The sequence below is a fragment of the Halichoerus grypus genome, chromosome 1 (assembly GCF_964656455.1).
Source record: "Halichoerus grypus chromosome 1, mHalGry1.hap1.1, whole genome shotgun sequence".
Lineage (NCBI taxonomy): Eukaryota > Metazoa > Chordata > Mammalia > Carnivora > Phocidae > Halichoerus > Halichoerus grypus.
Window position 1 is genome coordinate 42,223,107 of NC_135712.1, and position 24,487 is coordinate 42,247,593.

At 36.2% G+C, this 24,487-nt stretch overlaps 2 protein-coding genes across 6 annotated transcripts in view; both read left to right on the top strand.

Annotated features, from left to right (window-relative positions):
- The window catches only part of ARL13B (ARF like GTPase 13B), a 67,138-nt gene extending 58,068 nt beyond the window's left edge, over positions 1–9,070 (top strand). For all 4 annotated transcript variants that reach the window (XM_036097325.2, XM_078060965.1, XM_078061014.1 and 1 more), the window contains one exon: positions 6,935–9,070. In XM_036097325.2, the coding sequence (XP_035953218.1) occupies positions 6,935–7,011 (77 nt within the window). In that variant the 3' untranslated portion in view covers positions 7,012–9,070. The remainder of the gene's footprint in view (positions 1–6,934) is intronic.
- Positions 9,071–14,179: 5,109 nt separating this feature from the next.
- The window catches only part of NSUN3 (NOP2/Sun RNA methyltransferase 3), a 51,593-nt gene continuing 41,285 nt past the window's right edge, over positions 14,180–24,487 (top strand). Inside the window, exons 1-2 of one of the 2 annotated variants that reach the window (XM_036097329.2) lie at positions 14,180–14,357; positions 15,159–15,268. In XM_036097329.2, coding sequence (XP_035953222.1) covers positions 14,346–14,357; positions 15,159–15,268 — 122 coding nt within the window. In that variant the 5' untranslated portion in view covers positions 14,180–14,345. The remainder of the gene's footprint in view (positions 14,358–15,158; positions 15,269–24,487) is intronic. The other variant, XM_036097330.2, reaches the window with a different exon arrangement.

Below are 24,487 nucleotides of genomic sequence, written 5' to 3' on the forward strand. Positions count from 1 at the left end.
AAATATTTACTGTGTTGTTAAAAAATTAGCAAAGTTAATATACATGTGTATGTATGTATATATTTATGTACACATATATAGAAAAATACTAATTTCTCATAAGACAGGCATTTTTTCTCTTGCTGAATTTTAGGCATCCAAAAAGCAAAGTTTTTATATTTGACACCACCTAAAACATTGGTGATACCAAGATGAATAAGACATAAATTCTGCCTTTCTGCAGATCCTGGTGTAATAGAAAAGAGAATACTTGAGTTTACTGTAGTGTATGTGACAATTCACAATATACAGTAATAAGTTCTGTGGTGTGGAATTGGAGTACTGTGCACAAACTGCATGGACAGTTAGTGAAAGTGGTATTACAACTGGGTCTTCGAAGAAGGAGAAGTCAGTAAGCAAAAGAAACAGACCATTCAAAGGTAGAGGAGTGGGAAAGGGTGTTGCTTATTTGGAAAATAAAGTTCCTTGTGATTGAGGCTTAGGTTCATGTAGGTAGGGTGGGTAAGAAGGAGGACATTTGAAGTTACCGAGTTTTGAGACTGGAATTATGGCTTAGGGTCAGATTGTGAAGGGCCTCATATATATACATTAAGATGTCTGGACTTGCTGTAATTTTTCAAGAGACACTATACATTTTTGAGCGGGGAAGTAATGTTACTAGATGTGTTGGTTAGGAAAATAATTTTTGTCACAGTGAAAAGTACAGACTTGCTGGTGGCCACACTTGAGGTAAGGATCCCATCTAAGAGGCTGTTCTAGTAGTCACAGTGAGAAGTGAGGAATGGAAATTGGAATGGAGAGTAAAAAATGTATGCTGGAAATATCTTAGTGACTATAAAAAGTAATATTTGATGAATGAATGTATGGGCCAAGGGGAAGAGGAATAGAGGATTATTTACTCAAGCAGCTGGAAGGTTGGTGCTATCTCTGAGATTGAAAATACTTGAGGAAGGAAACCTGCTTTGGAGGTGTCTGTAGGCTTATCTATTTGGAAATGTCTCTTGGCCAATACAAGTAAGATTCAAGAGCTCAGGAGAAAAGAAGGGACTCAAGTGAATGGAGGGTGTGCAGATTTTTTTTTTTTTAGTCGCCATCTCATGATAGGAATTCTTTGCCCATAATAAATGTGCTGTAATTTTACTGGATTAATGCAGGAGGGGATGATAGTTTCTTGTTTCTGAAGGAAATTTTGTAAAACGAGGAGAAAAGAAGTAATGGTGGTATTCAGGGGGAACGCAGTTAAGGACAGGTGGAAAAAGGTCGAAAATAGGTTGAGAAGGTCATTTTGTTTTGTTTGTGCTCACTTTCCTGTTTGTTTTTAAATTAGAACTTCTGAGAAAGAATTGTAATAAATTAGTTAAGTTCAAGTCCACCATATCCCAATATTTTAGTCAGTTTTCAGTATTAATCAATAAATGTAGCTTCCCAGAGCAGAGAAGAAAACACTATAACTTCACAAGTTTTAAAATATTTTTATCATTTTCTTCCCATAAATTTTAAGTCTAAATATACCTAACCTGGGTTAAAAAAAAAAAAAAAAGTACAATCAACTCTGTTTTCATTAATGTGGAAGAAAGCAGGTATAATTAAAATTTTGAATAAAAAACCTTAAGTTTGTTTTTAGAGTTTATCATGAGATCTTCATCGGAGATGCTGATAGCTGCCAATTTTATAATTGCATCCTCCTCTTTTCTCTAATTTTGTACATATTTCTTTGCATTTGGTGAATGGCAAGTAAACAACAGATACATAATGAACTAGAGTAGTAATTAAAAGTTAACTGCAAGTGGCTTGGCACTTAAAATTTACTGGGATGAAAAACAATTTTTTATAGTCACACTGGGAATTTTTAAGGCAGATTCTTTCTTGTTCTTTGATAATTGACATTTGCTTTTAGCAATTTGATTTTACTTTTCTAATACTATCTGTAATGCTTGCTCAGTTTAAGAGGTAAGGCATGCATTGAGAAAAGAGATGTAAAAAGAATACCTTTACTATATAAACACTCTCAACCCATACTTCATTAACATGTTATGTGTTATACATTATGAGAAATAAATCAAGGATTCTGTTAGCTAGAAATACCAAATGCACTAAAGAATATTTCTAATCTTAAAATGTGAATGAAGATAAAATTTTGTATGCAGTTTTTACTACCCTTCAATTTGATTTTTGAAAAGTTTGAAACTCTTTATAAAAATGTTTGTTAGCAATTAAGTTGGTTTATTATCAGTTAGTGCCCAATTATCAGTTGGGTACTAACATCGGCTTATATGCCCCACAGTTAAGACAATAAGAAACCTACTTTGTATAGAATGATTTTATTTTCTGGCAAAGAAATAATACAAAATCTTTACTGCAAAAATAAAATAATTTCCTGGGAGGGAAAAAGATAATTCTTGCTATGTGTATCTGATTTCTCTTTTTAGGAAGATACTTTTAAATTCTAGAAGTATAACACATTAGGAAGTATATTCATTCTGGTTTAATTTTGAGTTCTGTTATGTATTAAAATTCTCATTAATTCTGAATTTAAGAAGTTAGAGAAGTCATACTTAAAATTTGTCAAAAATGATTGTTTTAATTTAAATTATAACAATAATATAGCAATAATACTAACTGTATATTCTGTGTTCCTGGCATATTGTTAAACACTTTAAGTACTTTATGTCATTTTAATTCTCCTAAAAACCTTGTAAGATGGGCAGAGATACCCCATTTTGTGCAGGAGGAACTTATACTCCAAGGTCACATAGCTACTAAGTAGCAGTATCAGGATTTGAACTTAGGTCTGTCCAGCTTTGAAATCTATACTTTTAATTCATTATGTTACACTGTTACATCAAGATTTATTGCAGCTATTACTAGTTGCTTGGAATTTATAGTTGCTTGTAAAACCATTTTCTCCTAATACCTCTCTATATTTAAAGTGGTTTTCTTGTAGACAGCCTATAGTTGGATCATATTTTTTGCTTCACTCTGACAATCTCTATCTTTTAATTGTTGCAGTTGTACCATTCACATTCAAAATGATTTTTGGTATAGTTGAATTAATATCTACCATATCCATTACTGTTTTCTATTTGTTGCCCTCATTCTTTTTTTTTTTTTTTAAGATTTTATTTATTTGAGAGAGAGAGAGAGAGAGAGCACAAGCAGGGGGAGGGGCAGGGGGAGAGGGAGAAGCAGGCTCCCCACAGAGCAGGTAGCCCGATGTAGGGCTCGATCCCAGGACCCCCAGATCATGACCTGAGCAAAAGGCAGATGCTTAAGGGACTGAGCCACCCAGGTGCCCTTGTTGCCTTCATTCTGTGTTCCTATTTTTGTCTTCCACTCATTTTCTGCCTTTGTGTGTGTGTGTGTGTGTGTGTGTGTGTGTGTGTGTGTTTTAAGATTTGTTTATTTTAGAGAGGGAGAAAAAAAGAAAGGGAACGGGGTGGGGAGAGGGGCAGAGGGAGAGAGAAAATCTCAAGCAGACTCCCTGCTGATGGCAGAGCCTGTTCCAGGGCTCCATCCCACAACCCTGAGATCATGACCTGAGCCGAAACCAAGAGTCGGGGACACTTAACTGACTGTGCCACCCGGGTGCCCCTGCCTTTTGTGGGTTTAATTGAGAATTTTATATGATTCCATTTTCTCTCCTTTCTTAGCATATCAGTTATCCTAATTTTTTTTTTACTTTTTTTAGTGGCTGCTCTAGAGTTTGCAGTATACATTTTCATTAATCCAAGTCCACTTTCAAACAACACTATAAATTTAATGGGTAGTGCAAATACCTAAAATAATGAAATAATCCTAATTCCTTTCTCTGTGTTCTTTGTGTCATTGCTGTCATTCATTTGACTCATATATAAGCATGTATAAGTGTATATATGTATATATACATATTCATAAGATATATACCTTCATATATGTAATCAAACACATTGTTGCTATTAGTATTTTTGAACAAACTTATCTTTTTGATCAATTAAGAAGAAAAATACGTTTTCATTTGACTTATTTCTTCTTTGATACTTTTTCTTTCTTTATGTAGATCTGAGTTTCTGACCTATATTATTTTCCTTCTCTCTAAAGAACTTTTAACATTCCTTGCAAGGCAAATCTGCTCGCAATAAATTCCCTCAATTTTTGTTTGTTTGAAAAAAGTCTTTATTTTTCCTTTACTTTTGAAGGACAATTTTGCAGGGTACAGAATTCTAGGTTGGTGTTTTTGTTTGTTTGTTTGTTTTTTCTTCTCTCAGCACTTTAAATATTTCACTTTACTTTCTCCTTGTTTGCATGGTGTGTGAGGAAAAGTTGGACGTAATTCTTATCTTTGAGCCTCTGTTGGAAAGGTGTTTTTTTCCCCTCTGGTTTCTTTCAGGATTTTTCCTTTTCTTTGATTTTCTGTAGTTTGAAAATGATGTGCCTAGATAGAATTTGGCATTTATCCTGCTCAGTGTTCTCTGGATTCCTTGATCTGTGCTTTGATGTTTGACATTAATTTGGGGGAAATTCTTAGTCATTATTGCTTCAAATATTGTTTCTGTTCTTTTTTCTCTCTCTTCTTCTGGTATTCACATTACAAATAAGGTATGCCTTTTGTACTTGTCCCAAGCCCTTGGATATTCTTTTCTGTTTTTTTCCCCCCAGTCTTTGTTCTCTTTGCTTTTCAGTTCCTGAGGATTTTATTGATCCATTCTCAAGCTCGGAGGGTCTTTCCTCAGTCGTGTCCAGTCTACTAATAAGCCCATCAAAGACATTCTTCATTTCTGTAGCAGTGGTTTTTTTTATCTCTAGCAGCTATTTTTTTTTTTTTTTTTTTGGTTCTTTCTTAGGATTTCCATCTCTCTGCTTACATTGCCATCTGTTCTTACATGCTGTCTACTTTATCCACTAAAGCTCTTAGCTTATTAATCATAGTTGTTTTAAATTCCTGGCCTGATAATTCCGACATTCCTGCCATATCTTCTGATGCTTGATCTGTCTCTTTGGATCTTGGGTTTTTTGCCCTTTTTGGAATGCCTTGTTTTTGTTTTGTTTTGTTTTATAGTCTGACATGGTGTACCAGGTGAAAGGAACTGCTGTAAATTGGCCATTAGTAATATGGTGGTGATGGGTGATGGAAGGAGAAGTGTTCCATATTTCTCTGATTAGATCTCAGTCTTTTACTGAGTCTCTGCCTCTGGACTCTGAACTTCACAAGGGTTTCTTAGTTTTATTTCGTCCCCATTAAGTGGACAAAATGGATAGTGCCAGCTGGAATTGGTGATTTCCTTCCCCAGGTCAGTTAGGGTTTGATGATACCATGGTAGGTTAGGCTCTAGTTAATTAGTTTCCCCTGAGGGCAGGCCTTGTTCCCCAGAACAGAGTGCTCTGGGGTATTTCAAAATGGTTTCTTTTTTTCCTCCCCTGCCAGAAGTGGGAGGGGGATTTTTCTTCAGTATTTATTGTGGGAATTTGTTCACATTCCTGGAGATAAATTTCACAATATCGCAGGGATTCTCTTATGACTTAGTCTCCTTGGAATTTTTAACTCTCCGATTTGTTCCTACTAAGCCTCCAGCAGTTCATGAAAGTTCAGGTTTTCCTACCAGGCAGTTTTCCTTCCTTTGGCAGTTTCCATTTATGAATATATGCTCTGGTAAACTGAAACTCCCTATATTTGCCTGTGTCCAGTATTGGGGCAGTGGTGTGTCTTGTGACCTCCCCTCTTATGGAAATGAGATGAGTTGTTGATTTTGTAGTCTGTTCAGCTTTTTACTTCTTGTTAGGGTGGAGTGGTGACCTCCAATCTCCTTAAATGTGTTATGACTTTGTTAAATTAATATTTGTTCATTAGGACCCCTGGATGCTAGATGGTAAGTCGTGGTTCAAAAAAAACCACAGTAGAAATTGAAATAGGAAAAGTTTATTACTCACAGGTCCTGGAGGAAGTATATGCCATACCTTGAGGGTTCCACAGGGGGAGATCAAGGCAGGGTGCAGGCAGAGAGCTGTAGAATCTGGGCCATATGCTAAGGCCAGACTGGTGAATTCAAAACAAAAAGAGTGTAGTTTTGTAAGCTCCACCAGGGTCTTATCTAACAGAAGACCGTGGCAGGTGAGGGAGACTGTTGATCACAAAGGGCATTGGGTAAGTTATATCAGGAACTTACATTTACTTCTGACTTTGCAGGCTGTTTTCTAGGGCATGTGCTTATTTGCATGAAGGGCTAGTTAGCTAAACTCTCAAGATATGTGAAACTGGAACAGGCCTCTAATACATTTTCAACATATTTATTTCAAGTGATCCTAAAAATCTATGCTTCTAGAATAATTTTAAGGTAATAGGCTAGAAAATAATTACTTACTGAAGGTTTACATATGTTATTAAATTTAAGCCAATTTATAATAATTAAGGGACAGGAACTTATTATGAAATGTAAAATAAGACTTTCTTTGTTTCATATATGCCTTAAATCACTGAATTATAGTGAAGCATCATTGTAAATGATTACTACTTACCAGAAAACTGAGATAATTAATTAATTCTTTTCTCAAAATACCTACAAGTAATAACCATTGGATGAGAACACGGATGGTACAAATACTGACTTATCAGGGCCTTGGCAACAGGATCCATAGATTTTTGAATATTTGTTATTTGTTTTATTCTAATGTGAACATGTAATTGAAAATAAAAATAATATATATATTAGATACAGCTTTTTATTAAATCAAGTAGAAATTAATTTATAATCTAGAGTTAGGAATTTATCCTAGTGGTTATGTTTTGAATTTATTCAAGTTTTCTTGGATTTTGATTTTTTTTGTCTATTTTCTTCATCCATTATTTTACCCATCAAGTGGGAGCACCTTTCTTTTTTAAACATGTTGGTTGGAAAATAATGAATTGTATCAAAAATTCTGATTTACCATGACTTTTTTTTGGTGTTCCTTCTTTATGTAGATTTCTACGGAAAGCCACTGCCTCCCCTGGCTGTGCGACAGAGACCTAACAATGACTCTCACGATGCGGTTTCGTAACCGAGTCACGTGCGTGCACTCTTTTAATGCAGGCAAGATCAACTAGAGGACCTTCTTTCTCAGAGAGGAAAAACCCTAAACATTGATGACTGGGGCAAGATAACCATAGCAATTTCAGTAAGGAGATGAATAGCCAAAGACCTGACTGATCTGACAATTATCCATGTTATTAACTGTTAAAAAAAAAAAAAGGAAGCAAAATGACCAGTAGATGGGATGAGCATTTGAATCAAGTTAGCAGGAGTTACTGTTGACTCTGGATTTTACAGTTCCACTCATGGGCATATTCCTGAAGGAAAACCTCTTCAGAAAAAGAGCCAATGGACTCTGCACACTTTCTTTACTATTTGTTTAATAGTCTTTGTTACTGTATCTTACACATTTTTTGTAAGATACACGTGCATGGAAGGGGAACTCTTGGAAATTTATAACCTAAGTTTTTAACTTTTTATATTTTTCTAAAACTTATAAGAATTTTAATTACTATGATATTGACTGCACTTTTCTATAGATGCTTTGTTTAAATTGTGTCTGGAAATGGAGTTGACAAACATGAACTATACAAACAGGACAAATTTATATGGTTTCAGGTATGTTTTATGATAGTATTGTTCTTGAAGTGTACATCCTAATTGTACCTAATTTTAAAATAATACCTTTTTAAAATAGATTCTTAGATCTTTATTCTTCCAAATTATGTTATCTGAAAACACTACCCAAGGAGGGTTCATTTTGTTGTTGTTTGCTTTCTTTTGGTGATGATCACAATAAATGAAAGAGGCTTGAAATACTTTCTTGATCTAAATGCTTTTTATATTAATAAAAATGCTATGTGAGATATTAAAATTTTCAGTGAACACCTCTTTTATGGGATAGACCTTTTCAGATCAAGGTGCTTGTTGTCACTCCCTCATTCTCTCAGAAGCTGAAGTGACTCTTTTGGGTTATTCTAATTCTTTTGTGTCTTGAAAATAAAGGCAAAAAGACTGAAAAAGCCACAGTGGGTACAGAGACTTGGTTTTATAACCAGGAAATGCTTGGGTACTAAATCAATAAGAATAAAAATGTTGGTTTAAAATTACTTTTATACGGAAAGACTTCCTTTCTCAATTTAAAATAATAGCACTTCCCTTGCACTGAAGAATGGCATCCATATGGATTCTCTATTTAGGCAAACTCTTAGATATATATTTTGAGTATTAGATTCATAATGTTGCATTTAATTGAAAGTATATATATTTATAGCAAGGTGAAATGCTATAAACAACATAAATCCTTATTACCTTGATAAAATTGGTAAGTTTGGTAACTTGTACTGACAACAAACATATACTTGTATCTGACAATAACAAGATTAAGTATGTCTAAGGCAGTTTAATATGATTATTTTACTTTGGAGCATCACATTTAGTCACATTTTTTAAGTCCCTGAACTTTCATTAATTGGGTCACTTATTACTGTAGTCAGTATCATAATGCAGTCTTTTGAAGTTTCGTGCATAGGACACCAGGCACACTGAGTAAAAAGCATTCTACTTCAGATATAAAATTCATAACAGTCTAAATTTGATAGGTGGCTGAAATATAAGGAAAAGCAACACAAGGAGACAGAATGTAAATTTTGAACTGGATTGTAGAGAAAAACTTATTTGTACATCTTTTTGGTTCCTGTTTGTAACATTTACATTCATTCATTTTTTTATACACTAAACTTATACTTTTGTCATCCTTTTAATTTTCATCTAGTTTGAGAATAAATAAAAGTTTAAAAATTTTGTTTCCTGTAAGTGATTACTGTAGTGTACAATAATACTGAGTTCATTTATTAAAAATGAATAAAAATTCTGAAATTAAATATATGATAAAGTGAAATAAATGTTTTATATATCTCTCAAAAAATTGATTTGTATTCTTAAAGTATCCTAAAGATATTTTAAAAGAAGTTTTGTAAATCCAGGTTGCTTTTAACAAGTAAATGCCTATTTTGTTATATGCTGCATTTTTATTCTTAATTTTCACGAATTATGACATTTTCACACAATAAAAATAATTTATATCAGTATGTGGTTTTGCTTTTCATTTGATAAATTTAAATGATTTCTTTTTGGTAAGAAAATAGAAAAGGAATTTTCAAATATGACTGTTGGAAGAAATCTTAAGTTGATAGATAAAAATAATGACTTTTTATTTTACATGAAACCTTTTTTCTCTGCACAAGTTTTCATATATGTGGAAAAGAATATTGTCATTTTAAAGGCAGCTAAAAATATCATATCACCTTATGATCCTAGATGATCCAATGTCTGTCTTTTGTTACATTAAAATTACTGACCCAAAGATATATTTTTACTTATTTAAAAGATAATTCTATATGCCTCTAACACAAAAGGCATATATGACATACATAAAATATTCCTTGCAACACTAGAAATGTTATAAAATGTTAATAATGAATTTTTTAGAGTTACTGGTTGTGTGTTTTCCTCAATTTTTCAAACTAGTTTTTAAAATTTTATTTATTTACTTTTTAAAGATTTTATTTATTTGACACAGAGAGAGAGAGACAGAGCACAAGCAAAGGGAACAGCAGGCAAAGGGAGAAACAGGCTCCCCGCTAAGCAGGGAGCCGGATGTGGGGCTTGATCCCAGGACCCTCGGATCATGACCTGAGCCAAAGGCAGAGGCTTAACCAACTGAGCTACCCAGGTGCCCCCAAATTTTGCTTATTTTATAATGGGAGAGTCAAACAAAATTTGGTAAAAATTAAGTGCCATGCTTTCTGCAAGCTTAAAATTAAATGGTCTTTTAAGTGTCCAATGAAGGACTTAACATGTAAAACTTATTTTTTTTTAAATATTTTATTTATTTGAAAGAGAAAGAGCGTGCACATGAGCAGGGTTGGGGGGCAGAGGAAGGGTGAGAAGGAGTAAATAGACTCCTGCTGAGTGCGGAACCCTTCACTGGTCTGGATCCCAGGAGTCATGAGATCATGACCTGAGCCAAAGCCAATAGACACTCAACCGACTGAGCCACCTGGGCGCCCCTGTAAAATGTATTTTGAATAGTCCAGAAACATTTATCTGTAGAAGATGCCATTTTATTTGCAGCTGATCCCTAAGTATTCTTTTACTGTGATAATATTTTATTTTATTTGATACTCGGTTCTATATGGTATGCTATTCATGTTATGCAGTTTCTCCCATTCTGCACTGAAGAAATATAATACTCTTTGGTGTCAAAAGCTTATCAAAAGTGAAACTGCTTATACAAATAAAGCTGTAGCTTATAAACTTTATTACCCTTTGTTTAATACTTAAGTTTTTCTCTTAAGTGGAGTAGACTTTGCAACTGAGATTCTGCTAATACTATTTAATTTATCAAGAAATATATTCCAGCTGATCCAAAGAACAAATTCATATATTTGAAGACTTACATTAAAGTATGATTATAGGGCCACCTGGGTGGCTCAGTCGGTTAAGCATCTGCCTTCGGCTCAGGTCATGATCTCAGGGTCCTGGGATCGAGCCCTGCATCGGGACTCCGCTCAGTCAGTGGTGAGTCTGCTTCTCCCTCTGTGATCTCTCTTGCTTTCTCTCTCTCAAATAAATAAATAAATTCTTAAAAAAAGTATGATTATAAATTATCAAAATAACAGTAATCCATTAGCTTTGTGGAAACAATAATGGAAACCTGTTTTTTGGGGGAAAGAAATCAGAAATGCATTACCTTTAATGAAGGGGATCAGCTTATTATTGAAGGAAAAATAGGAAGAAAATTATTTGCTTGTTTAGAGCCTGAGCTGTAAATTCTTTCTGTGTGCTAATGAGTAAACAGAATTTATGACCTAGGTAAATGAGTCAGTGGTCTCCAGATTTTTTTTTTTTTTTTTTTAAGATTTTATTTATTTATTTGAGACAGAGAGAATGAGAGAGAGAGCACATGAGAAGGGGGAGGGTCAGAGGGAGAAGCAGGCTCCCTGCCGAGCAGGGAGCCCGATGCGGGACTCGATCCAGGGACTCCAGGATCATGACCTGAGCCGAAGGCAGTCGCTTAACCAACTGAGCCACCCAGGCGCCCCTACAGATTTTTATAATACATCTTTTCCAGTAAATGTTTAAGTTATTGTATTAGTTTGGTAGATCTGCCATAACATACTACCAAAGACTGGGTGGATCAAACAACAGAAATTAATTTTCTCACAGTTCTGAAGTCTGTAAGTCCAAGATCAATCTGGAACCTTGTTGGCAGGATTGGTTTCTTCTGACACCCCTCTCCTTGCCTTATAAATGGCCTGCTTCTCCCTGTTTCCTCACATGGTCTTTCCACTGTGTGTGTTTATCCCTAGTGTCTCAGGGTTTAAATTTCCTCTTTTTATAAGGATACTAGTCAGATTAGATTAGGGCCCACCCTAAAGGCCTCTTTTTAATTTAATCACCTCTGGAAAGACTTTCTAAATACAGCCACATTCTCAGGTATTAGGGCTTCAGCATGTGAAGTTTGAGGGGATAAGTTTCAGCCCATAAGTTACATACATTTTCTATTGCACTTTGTACATATACTCCCCCCAAATTTTTTTAAAAGATTTGATAAAATTAAATAAAAATACAAGTTATATTTACTTCCCAGTCCCAGTGGATTGTCTGATAGAGTTTGTACACACCACTTTGGAGGCCTAAAATAATAAAATGAGAACCTCAGCTAATTAGCTATTCTGAAATGATAGTTCAAGTTTGCCTGTAACTAAGCTTTGTTCCCTTGCTTTGATGGTGGATTTCTCTGTTGTGTTTTTCTGCCATTCATTTTAAGGAGCTAATAGTCTCTTGACGTTGGATTGTTTTACTACAAAGTCCGTCTTTATCTTTTTGACACATAAACCTCCACGTGAATGTGAAGGGTTTTGAGAAATGTTTTATGTAAATATGAAAATTCATAAAATGCACAGAAGTCTATAAAGTATACTCATCCTGAAACACTTCTTATATCTAATGGCTTCAGAATAAAATTGCTTAGGTATGTAAAAATTATTTTCCTTTGTACATATTAAGCTGCTTTATTCTTTAAAATAGTAATAATAAAATATAATTTCTGGTATTTGTGTCAGCTCAATTTCTTATATCTGCAGTGGTTTAAAACAAGTCTGGTAACAGTTTCTATTTTTAAAATAAAGCGTGGAACTTTGTTTATTCTTCAGTAGGTATTTGGTATAAGGTAGGGGAAATCCACTAACATTCTCATGATACATTAATATTGATTCTAGATAGGTTAATGGGTTAAATATTAATGATCAAACTGTAAGGAAAAAAAGGGAGAAAGAAACAGAAATAATTGCTTGCATCTGTGGGAAGAAATTTCCAAGCCGAAAGCAATGGAATCAATTACAAAATCAAAGAACTGATTGCATAAAATTTTTAAATATTTTTACATTTAAAGGGTTATAAGAAAAAATGGGAAAGTACTTGAAAATGTGATATGGTTAACATCTCTAAAATAAATGTAAGTAAAAATAGCACTAAGACACAGATAAGTGGACATGAGGTGGTAATTTACAAAAGAACATAATTAGTACGATTTGAAACCTATTCAAACTAAGAACATAAAAAAATTATAAGGTTATCAGACATGCAAAGAACGATGAACAAGCATGTTTATCAACAGTAAGAAGGTAAGTTAGTATAGTGACCTCCATACCTTGGAATACTATGCAAATTTTAGAAATGATGTATATGAGGAATTTTTAATATAAGAAAATGCTTATAATAATAGGATACATTATATGTACTATTTGATCAAACTTGAAAATGCTTAAAACTAGAGGAATACATCAAAATGTCAATATTGATGATTTCTAGTGGCATTATGTTCAATTTTCATTCTCATAGGCTTTTGTTTTTACACTTTCTTCAGTAAGCATTAGCTTATTTAAAATCATAAAGTAGAAACATGCTAAAAAAAGGCAAAAATAATATAATAGAACCAATATGACATGACTTCTTTCCAAGCATTACACATCCCCTTTCCCTAATAGAAATATAGTGTATATGATTTCTACTATCTCCTTAAAAGTCTTTTAAATGTCTATTTTGCAATTATACTACCCTATTAATTAAATAAATACAACATAATGAGCACAGAAAAAAATTTATAAAATCTCTTATGTACAGAGGCTGAAACACTAATGACTTTTCTCTAAGCAACTAACAAACTGCATGCATTTAATCACTTCACTCCTTAATACTTTATTTTATTTTCCACCAAAGCTAAATTCATTTTTAGATTACTGGGGAACTTGTTTAAGTAAATATATTAAGCTTCAAAATCACATTAGTGGCGATATTTTTCTTTTTACATGGTTCTAAGATTTGTACCTATGGTATATGCCTATATTGATATTTTGAACATCAAAGGTCTCAAAATGATGCTCATTAAATATCGGGGACCATATGAAGCACTGATTTCCTGATGAATTGCTGATTGCTGTTACAAGGGAGCAACTAAAAAGTAACACTAAAGGAGCAAATAAACTGCCGTTCGTATCAGAATGGGTGTAGTACTTTCCTCAGAACATGTAACACTGCCCCTAGTAAAGGGTGGGAGGCTAGTGCTTAGGGTCATTCTGGTCTTCAGGTATTTGGTATCAGAACGTGATGATAATTTTGAAGATCATGATAGTGAAAATAAGACACAGCAGCAGCTAACATTTGGGCGTTTACTGTTTCCTACCTTTGGTGCTAAGTGCTATACTGTGTATTTCAATTAATCATTTAACTCTCTCAGTTAAAAGAGATTATCCCCATTGTTCATCTCTAGGAAATAACATGCCTAATTTCTTCATCATATCCATCCCTTTTACCCTTCGTTCTAAATATCTGAGCTAAAGGGAACTTATCAAATTTGGTAGATTCAGTAACTAGCTTAGCCTCTGAGAACATTTTACAATGATCATTATACAAAATCTAATAGTGGCAAAGTTACAATTCTTTTTACTGAACCACCAGCACGCAGCAACCACTGTTCAACGCAAGGCTTCACTTGAAGCTCCAGCCACTCAAGCTCCGCCCAAGGGTCTAGCTACGCCCTCAGGAGTAAGCACCGCCTCCACCAGGGGCCGGCGGAAGTAACTTTGCGCGCGCGTGCCTCTCGCGGGACCTACACCTCTTTTTGGCGAGATTTCGACGACACGGGCAAAGCAGTATCTCGCGGGAAGTTGAACCGGAAAAGCGAGGGGTAGAAGTGAATGCGGGTAAACCTCGGATGTGAAGCTGTGCTTTTGATTTGCTGGAGGTTTTAGATGCTCAGTGGTGTAGACCTTTTGTTTGGCATCTCGCGGAGGGATCATGTTGACCCGGGTGAGGGCTGGCACTCGACTGGGAGCCTCTGACTGAATCAGACACTCTAACGGGCCGAGGTGGCGAGGGAGGGGGTCGGGATGGGGGGACTTCGCGAGCTGTTGGTTTCTGTGGCTTCACAGTCCAAAGTCCTAGAGTAATGCTGAATGCTCGAACGCCTTCTCGTGAGCGTTCTCTGTCGGTTTCTCCCAAGACTCACCTGTGCCCCCCGTAACTTGTCTGTAATCCAAACGGCAGACCTGAATACCTATTCCCTTAAGCTTTGAGCCGAATACAAGCTCCACAGGGCCTGAGACTGTCAGCTGCTCCGTTGTGGGAGCTTAGAACAATGTTACATAGTAATACCTCGCTAAACTTTGCGTGAGTAAATGAAATAGAATTGCAAGGAAGTTTCCACAGGAAACGAGTGATTTTTTTTTTGAAATAACCTTTTTAGAATAATTTTACATTTACAAAAAAAGTTGCAAAGATAATACTAACTTCCATAGGCTTTTCACTCAGTTTCCCCAAATGTTAACACCTAGAGTGGCTTATTTAATTTTGTTCCTTTGACGCAGCTTCTGTTAAGTCCACTTTTTTTTTTAACGCCACAAATCCTTTAACCTTTGCTTTACATTTGAGCAATAATTATTTGAAGAAACCCTCTTTTATCATAAATACAATTTTGTTACATTTGAGGTAATGCTCCCTTGCAAGAACTAGTAATAATCGTAAAACATGTTAAGAAAAAAACCTGCTTATTTGAAGTTTAATACATTTGTAGTGTCAGATTGTGTCAACAGCGTTTTCTTGTCATCATAGCTGAAAGCAAAATCAGAGAGGAAGCTTGCAAAACAGATTTGCAAAGTTGTATTGGATCATTTTGAAAAACAGTATTCCAAAGAACTTGGAGATGCCTGGAATACAGTAAGGTTGGTATAATTCATCTCTTGATGCTTTATGATAGAACACGAAATAAATCTTTTTTGGGGGAGGGGTGCTGTGAGTATAAAAGATAAAGGAATCTAAATCTGGCTGCCCTTTTCCTACAGAGGCTACAGAAGAGAAGAACTGTGAAGAAATAGATGGAAAATCATAGGAAAATGAAAAGGGGAGAAAGAAATCTTTGTAGTAATAGTAAGGAAAAAATTGTTATGGCCTTGCCTTGAGCAATTGTTTTGATCTTTGAAACAGGAAATCCCACCAGTTTGACAAAATTAATTATACTGTAACAGAAAAATCTTAAATTTTTGAGGGTATTTGACTAGTTTCTGAAATTCAGAAGATAATAAATCTTTAAAGCTGGCACAGCTCTGTCTTAGCTAGAGTCACTTTATTTGGTTATCATATTTCTTCCCTGTGTTTTTGGCAGGCTGTGTTTTGAACACGTGTACACACACACAAATTCTTTGAATGTATTATTGAAAATAAATGTTTCATGCATAGAAGTAAGAGATAAGTTTGATTTGTATGTTTAGTGATTTTTGCCTTTGGTCAGAATGTTATTCCATGGGTTCTTTACATTGAGTTCTTTTTTTCAATTTTTGTTTAAATTCTAGTTAGTTAACATATAGTGTAATATTGGTTTCAGGAGTATAATTTAGTGATTCATCACCTACATATAACACCCCGTGCTCAGCACAGATGCCCATCACCATCTAGCCCATCTCCCACCAACCTCCCCTCTAGCAACCCTCAGTTTGTTCTCTATAGTTAAGAGTCTCTTATGGTTTGCTTCCCTCTCTCTCTTTTTTTTTTTTTTTTTCCCTTCCCCTGTGTTCATCTGTTTTGTTTCCTAAATTCCATGTATGAGTGAAATCATACGGTATTTGTCTTTCTCTGGCTGAACTATTTTGCTTAGCATAATACATTCTGGCTATGTCCACGTCATTGCAAATGGCAAGATTTCATTCTTTTTGATGGCTGAGTAATATTCCTGTGTGTGTGTGTGTGTGTGTGTGTGTGTGTGTGCGTACACATCTTTATCCATTCATCAGTCGATGGACATTTGGCCTCTTTCCATTATTTGGCTGTTGTTGATACTGCTGCTATAAACATGGGGTGTATGTGTCCCTTCAAATCAGTATGTTTGTATCCTTTGGGTAAATTCCTAATAGTGCAATTGCTGGATCATAGGGTAGTTCTATTTTTAACTTTTTGAGGAACCTCCACACTGGTTTCCAGAGTATGGCCGCACCAGTTTGCATTCCCACCAACGGTGCAAAAGGGTTCCCCTTTCTCTGCATCCTCACCAACAACTGTTGTTTCCTGACTTGTTAATTTTAGCCATTCTAACTGGTGTAAGATGGTATCTCATTGTGGTTTTGATTTATATTTCCCTGATGATGAGTGATGTTCAGCATCTTTTCATGTGCCTGTTGGCCATCTGTATGTCTTCTTTGGAAAAATGACTATTCATGTCTTCTGCCCGTTTCTTAACCGAATTAATTGTTTTTTTTTGGGTGTGGAGTTTTATAAGTTCTTTATATATTTTGGATACTAACCCTTTATCAGATACATCATTTGCAGATATCTTCTCCTATTCTGTAGGCTGCCTTTTAGTTTCATTGATTGTTTCCTTGGCTGTGCAGAAGTTTTTTGTCTTGATGAAGTCCTCATAGTTCATTTTTTCTTTTGTCTCCCTTGCCTACATTGAGTTCTTACATAGTACATTCCATTCCCCGTAGAATACAGAGAGCAAGACAGTCCCCATATCCAGTTTGCCTGCAGTCTGGTGTTCCTGGGGGATAGGCAGCTGGTTAAAACTATATAAACTATTAATTCCATAAATATCCTGATAGAAATAGGCAGGAGAACCTTGTCTTATTTAACAAAGCCTGAGGGTGCCAGCAAAGACCTGAGGAGAAGCCAGGCCTTGGTGACTTAACAGGAGTTACCTTAGCAAAAAGAACCAGGTAACTGAGGCTGAAAGAAGAGGGTGCTTCTGAAGCTAGGCTGCAAAAGCCCAATACAGTTTGCTCAGTAAAAAAAGGTTATGTAGCTGTAGACAATGGAATTTAGTCACATTGTTGTCTTATTAAATCTCTTCTTAGACCAACTCAGTAACACGTTCTCATTTACAAAGGACAGCTTTAAGCATTTTTTTTAAAACAGATTAAGTATTGGCTGATAATAAAGTCTGAGGTGGTTCTGAGATAATTTTAGGACAAATAACACTGTCTTAGAAACTTGTAAATACTGTAATATGAAAAAGTAGTTTATGGTTGTGGTTTCTATTTCAAAACTGGATTTTAAAATGGATGTCTTCTGTCACAGAGAAGAAAGAAGGATGATAGTGAAGTGTAATAAATTCAATATGTTTTTGTATGTAAAGTTACTCACGTAGAATAGCCAAACAACCACACACCTACTGCATGCTTATTATGTGCCAGATCGTATTGGCCTTATGTGATCCTCAGAACAAAGCTCTGAGGTCTGTTTCCCATTTTTCACATGATGAAACTATACAGTTTAAGTAATTTCCCAAGTTTACTTAGCTAGTAAGTGCCAGAGCAGGGATTTGTGTCTAGGCTTTCTGGTTCAAGAATTTCCACTGCTAACCCCTAATCTCACACCTGCGGTGTAATTAGGCATTCATGGATAACTTTAAAAAAAAAAAAAAGAGGTTTTAAAAGGTATATTGTCTTCAGATTTTATAGTAGTCTGGCTACCCATACCCTGTAATGAGTTATTTTTCTATTTAATGTGCTCAGACAGATTTGTAAATTATTGTTTGACCCTAAACAAAATGAGCAGTGAACCTCAAATCCATTTAATTAGGTGTGCCTTCTGCTTCATCTACCTTTTTGTTGGGTTTTCATGGTAATTTAAATTTTGCATAAATGTGCTAAATTTGCCATGGGCAAAATAAAGGCTGAGATTAGAAAGTAGTCTGAGCATGGAAGATGGCATGGGGAAGTAAGAACATATATATATATATATATATATATATATATATATATTTAACTTTTATTTGGAAGACATAATGTCATGCTTGCAGAGTCTGTTTACTTCCAGGGAAAGGTGAGTGCATTGTTGTCTTCTACCTAGAAAGGGATTTACTTATTTTTAGTTTCCTGTCTTATCTAAGAGATTTAGATAGTGGGGAAGATTTAGTATTTATTTAAATTTTATTGTTTTGCAATAACCTTTTTTAAAAGTTACCCTCTGAGCAGGCCTTTAAAGTTGTTTACAGTGGGTTCAAGTTTTGCACTGCTCATTACCTACATTATCTTTCAGGTAAGCCCATTCATGGCATGACTTTGAACTTCCCTCACTATGCTGCCATCTCAAGCTGTGCAGTCCCCTCTAAGCTTTGTTACATTCTTCTCAGTATTTTCTGGTAACTTCACTTAGTTTGGTACTAGGCAGTCTCAGAAGCATGCTATTTTTCCCTTCTAAACCTATGTTATCATTTGCCACTTGCATGTTTTTTCTCACTTGTTGAAGGTATCACCATCAGTATGTTTCCTCTTTTCTCCTCCACACCTTCAAGGTAAAGAATGAAACTTAATCAAAAATAAGTCTGACATTTACCCTCAGCTCCTAGGAGGTTACCTCTAAGCCCTTGGAATGTCCTGCCTAAGAGTGACTTTGTTTACCTGGGGCATTGGGCCACACTGGAAAGTCTTAACAGTGTGATTTGTGGTCGGGGCTGTGGGTCATGGTATCAGCTTGGCTTCCCACCTCTGACCTCTAAAGGAGCTGGAGAATAAAGATTAGCCAGTTGATCATGTTTGTGTGACTGGGCCCCAATAAAATCTAGATGCCAAGCTTTTGTTGAGCCTTCCTACTCGTCAGTATTCCTATGCATATGGTCACACATTGTTGCTGGGAAAAGTTGTCCTTGCTCATGATTCCACTGGAGAGGACACCTGGAAGCTTCATGCTTTGAATTTTCCTGTGCTCTGCACCATGTACCTCTTACCTTGAGTGACCTTGACAGTTTGGGGGCTCCAAAACTGTGGACTGCCGTACACCACTACTCTGCCTCCATCAAAATCTAAATGCCCACCAAATGCTTTTCCTTCTTCCTGAGAAATTTCTTAATTTGGATTTCATTTGTATCCCCTTTATTAGTGTTTCTCGGAGTCCATAGTCTCTCATGGTTCGTCTCCCCCTCCGATTCCCCCCCTTCATTTTTCCCTACTATTACTGTTTTTAACCAATTCTCCCATCAAGCTGTCCCATATACCCTTGACAAAATTAGTTCTGCCTTTGTGTTTCCATTGCATTTTGTTGATAACAGCTATTGTAATTCTTTCACGATTGTGTTGTCATAATTTATTGTTATTTTTTCTGACAAGGGAGGGTCTTGAAGAACCAATACCTTAAGACTTGAGCAAGTCATCTACTTATTCACAAGTTAGTGTTTATAAACCAGGCACTGTTCTAACCACTGGGGATACAAAGATGGATTATATATATTCTGCCCTCAAATATATATGAGGGGAGGATTAATTGGAAATCTTTATATGAACTTTGGAAATTTTGTGTGCACTTTGTAGAAAGCAAAGCAAACAAAAGAGCCTCAGTTAAGTCTGGCCTGTCTGTGAATATTTTTTTATTTAGACACTCTTCTCCAGAGTTCACATAGTTGACTATGAGGGGAAAAAATATAGCAGATTGCATTAGCAGAATCTGTGAATGGGATGGAGTGGGGTGGTTGGAGAAAGCAGAAATGAACTAGTATCTCTATTTCAATTTTGTCCCTTATGTTAGCTTTACACAAATATTCAACCTTAATTTGTGCAAATCCCTGTGAATTAGTAACTTTTAGCCCCTTTAAAAGTCAGAAGTTAAAAAGTACCAATTTTAATGGCCAATCCAGGCCTGTGACTGAATGAAAATAATGTCAAATAACATTGTCCAAATAATACATTAATACAATTTTTTCAAGGGATATGTGTGCACAGGCAAGTTACAGCAATCAACTTCCAGATTTTCAGATTTTCAGTTTTCATGTCTTCTCTTTCACAAAACTACTCTGATCCTTATGTGCCTAAGGGAGTACTTATTCTCCTTTCCCAACCTGCTTTTCTGTTGTCTTTCTCCCACTTTCCAAAAAAAGGACACACTTTCACCATCCTGACTCTTCCACATTGCATTTCTCCAGGGTGACAACACCTCTACCTGTCAGAGACTATTGGAATGTCATTTTAAGGGTTGAGAAAGTAAATGACTAATGACTAACAAATTCTTTGACAGTTCAGGTGGTTTCCAAGTTTTGCTTTTAACAAAAAGTAAAGGAGCTCCAGTTGAGTTGTCAACTAACAGGTCATTTAAAATATTTTTGAAGATAGATCATTAAGTGATTTGGGAATATAACTCAGAAAGAAATAGAAGTCAAAAAGAGAGACATTGCCGTAACAAAATATATTTAATTCTTACCCACTTATTTAAGTGAAGGTTTTTCTCAGCCCTTGTAAGAATACAAAACAGGAATGTAGTTGATTTGGACCCTGACTCGGTACAGCCCTAGGTAATATTCATCTCTGGATATATGGGGACCAGGGTCAGGGGGAAGCTCATTTCATTGAGATCCATTTCCTGACACTTTTCCTTTTTATGTTTAATAATTATGAAATCTATGGTAAATATTTTGATCAACTTTATACTAATAATTTTACTGATAACTGAATCCAGAAGTTACCATTTTAACACTTAGAGATTTAGGCCATAGTGAAAACAAATTTAGTATGTGTGTGTGTGTGTTTATGGCAGAGAAGTACGATAGGGTAATAAAAGATTTCAAGTACAAAAATGTGTTAAGATAAAGTTATATGGGGAAATAGAATGTAAACAGAAAAAGGAACTGTAAAATTTTCACCTGTTCAGGAAGAGTCAGTTCATGACAGTTTTTAAATGGATAATGATGGGTTTCAAAATCACTCTGGTATTTAGGTTCCATTTTATATACCATTTTAAAAAGTGGTATAATTTATATTTTAAAATGTCAGTTTTTATAGTATGCTGGAAATTACGTTCTTAATCTGTGGTTAAGATTTTGATGTCAACTTAAAACGTGCCAGAGGGTACATAGTTTTTTTCAAAATGGTCAGTGGAGGTACTAGCAAACATCTTCAGGTCACTTGTGGGTCCCAATTCTGCTCTCTGCTGATGTACTTGAAACTTCTGTCATTGAAGACCAGTAAGTGGAACAGCTTCAGACCCCTCATGAATCTTCAGAGGAGTCCTGGAGTGTAGTGCCTGGTGAGTGTCGTCTTAAGCCCTCTAATGTACGCTCCCAGTATTGTCTGCTGGGCTACTTGTCCATCCAGTCAGAGCTTTGGACTTGAGTAGCCATTGGCCTGCCAGCCCCAGGGGCATCATCCTGCCAGTGCACTGGAGTGTTAGTGTGTGTGCGTGTCTGTGTGCGCATGTGCTAAGGAGAGGGGAAATCACTGGTAGTTGGGTGGGGCAGGATGGGTGGGGTGCTGAGACCCACATTAATATGCAGTTTTGCTTTCTTAGGGGTAGGAAGCACCAGCCTGAGCAATCTGAGCAGTCCCTTCATCAAGTGGTCCCATTGCAGGTGCTCAGGGCAGCGTGTATCAGGCTATTCCCACTGTTAGGAGCAGTGGGAGGCCAGGGCACTGACACTAGGCGAGGGTTGGAGTGAAAATTCTCTGCCTCTCCCCTGTGGTATGCCGCTAGTGCTACAGTACCAAGGACTCACACTTCGTTAGACTTTAAAGTCAGCCAGATTTTGGGGCACCTGGGTGGCTCAGATGGTTAAGCGTCTGCCTTTGGCTCAGGTCATGGTCCCGGGGTCCTGGGATCGAGCCCCACATTGGGCTCCCTGCTCCGCGGGAAGCCTGCTTCTTCCTCTCCCTCTCCTCCTGCTTGTGTTCCCTCTCTCACTGTGTATCTCTCTGTCAAATAAGTAAATAAAATCTTTAAAAAAAAAAAAATAAATCAGCCAGATTTTGAATCAGGTATTTCTGCTTAATAGTGATAGAACCTTGGGTGAGTTGCCAGATTTCTGAAAGCTTCAGTTACCTAACTTCTAAAATGGGGGTAATAGCTGTCCTTCACAGTAGTGATTGTTAAATGAGCTAAGCAGGCAAAATGCATATTGTAAACATATGATCAGTAATTTTTATTATTAATATCAGGGTGAGGTGGAGCAGGTGGATTCGCTTGTAGGTAGAAAGGTTTCCCTGAGGAGATAAAGCCTAAACCGGCCCCTCAGCAGAGAGTAGGGGAGTCAGCCAGGCCATTGTAGGTCAGAAGAAAGGTCATTTTGGGCAGAGGGAGCAGTTTATCCTGAGACTGGTAAAGGCTAAAGAAAACTTGTTCCAGGAAGTTCAAGGACTTCAGTAAGGCTGCATATAGGTTAGGAGGAGTCAGAAAATTTGTTTAAGCAAGTTCTTATTTTATCTAGTTGTTAAAGAATGAGAATAATTTGTGAAGATTGCTGACTCACTCTGCCGTAAGTACATGTTTTGTTTTGTTTTTTTTTCCAAGATGTATTTATTTGAGAGAGAGTGAGTGCCGGGAGGGGCAGTTGGAGAGGGAGAGAGAAGCTTTAGCAGACTCCTTGCTGAGCTCCCCACGTGGGGCTTGATCTTAAGATCCTGAGATCATGACCTGAACTGAAACCAAGAGTCAGATGCTTAACCGACTGTGCCTCCCAGGGGCCCCAATAAGTATATGTTTTTAAATGCAATGAGGTTCTCTCCCCTAGAGTCCTTTAGTGAACTTTATCATATTATATTTGACCCATATAATCTGCCATGAGCCACACCAGACTACTTTTAATTACCCAAATGCACTGTCCTTCATACGTTTGTGCCTGGGCTATTGCCTTTGTCCTTGAATTTCCCTTCTCATTTTGTCCTATGGTATTCCTCCTCATCCTTCAAGATTTAACATATTGTATAATACACAAAAATACTGTTCCTAAACTAACATACAATAAGGTTAAAAGGAAATATGCAAGATTAATAACCTTTACTAAGGGATCTGAAAGAAAATGTGACTAAATGGAGAAACAATGTAGTCAGGGTTGGAAAGACTAAATACAATAAGGATATTAATTCTCCCCAGATTTACTGCATTTAATATAATTCTAGTCAAGGTTTCTGCTATCTACACAAATATTTTATAAATTATTTTTTAACTGACCCAACTGATTCTAAAGTTCATCTGAAAGAATAAACATTCTAAAATAGCTTTGGAAATTCTGAAGGAAAAAAAAAGAAAAGAGATTTGCTCTGTCAGATATTAACCAATTGAAAGTGTCCTACCTTTGTTAGCTAAAGAAACAAGCCACTCCAATCTGTATTAATTAAATTATGTTTCTGACTATTATTTCTCTGTTAAATGAGTCAAAACCCTGGGTAGATTTTCATCCAGTTTGGAAGGGTAAGATTAGGATAGACTGAAATAAAAGTTATAGCAGTGACATTTGCAGATCTCCCCTTTGGGTCTGTTTTAATGCAGTGGTTCCCAAAGTGTGGTCCTGAGGATTAGCAGCATCATTATCACTGGAGAACTTGCTAGAAATGCTAATGCTCAGGCCGTGCTTCTGGCCTACTGTGTCAGAAAATCCTGTGGTAGGGCTTAGCAGTCTTTTACAGACACTTGATGCCTGCTAAAGTTTGCAGAGTACATTCTTAAAAAAAGAGGTTGTCATCCTCCAAAATTCCTGAAACAGACACACTGGGCTCCTCTGATGGTGGACCATCATAGTAAGAGGCAGTGAAGGAGAAAGCAGTTTCACATATTAGCCCGCAATTGAAATTCACCTGGCACAGTTCCAGTCGCAGGTGTTACATTTCAGTCCAGCCATTTCTCACCTAGGCAACTCCAGGGTGAGTAGCAGCTGGGATTTATTTAATTGACCATGGTTAATGAGGCTCCCAAATAGCTAGAAAGGTGAGCTTGTAAATAAATTAAATATTTCCTGCTATATCATCTGTCAGTTGATGTGAGCTTCTGACTGTTAAGAGATCTAACTGTTGGACCGAATAAAAAATTAGGAAAGAGAATCTTCTGGTGAAGGCGGGAGGGTGGAGGGTGGGCGGTGCTGTCAATCCATAAGTGATTTTTAAACCATCCTTGGTTTTGTATCATCTGAACCACTGATTGCCTCATTAACTCTGTTACTGTAGGGTTCACTATAGTTTTCCATACTTTTATTTCAT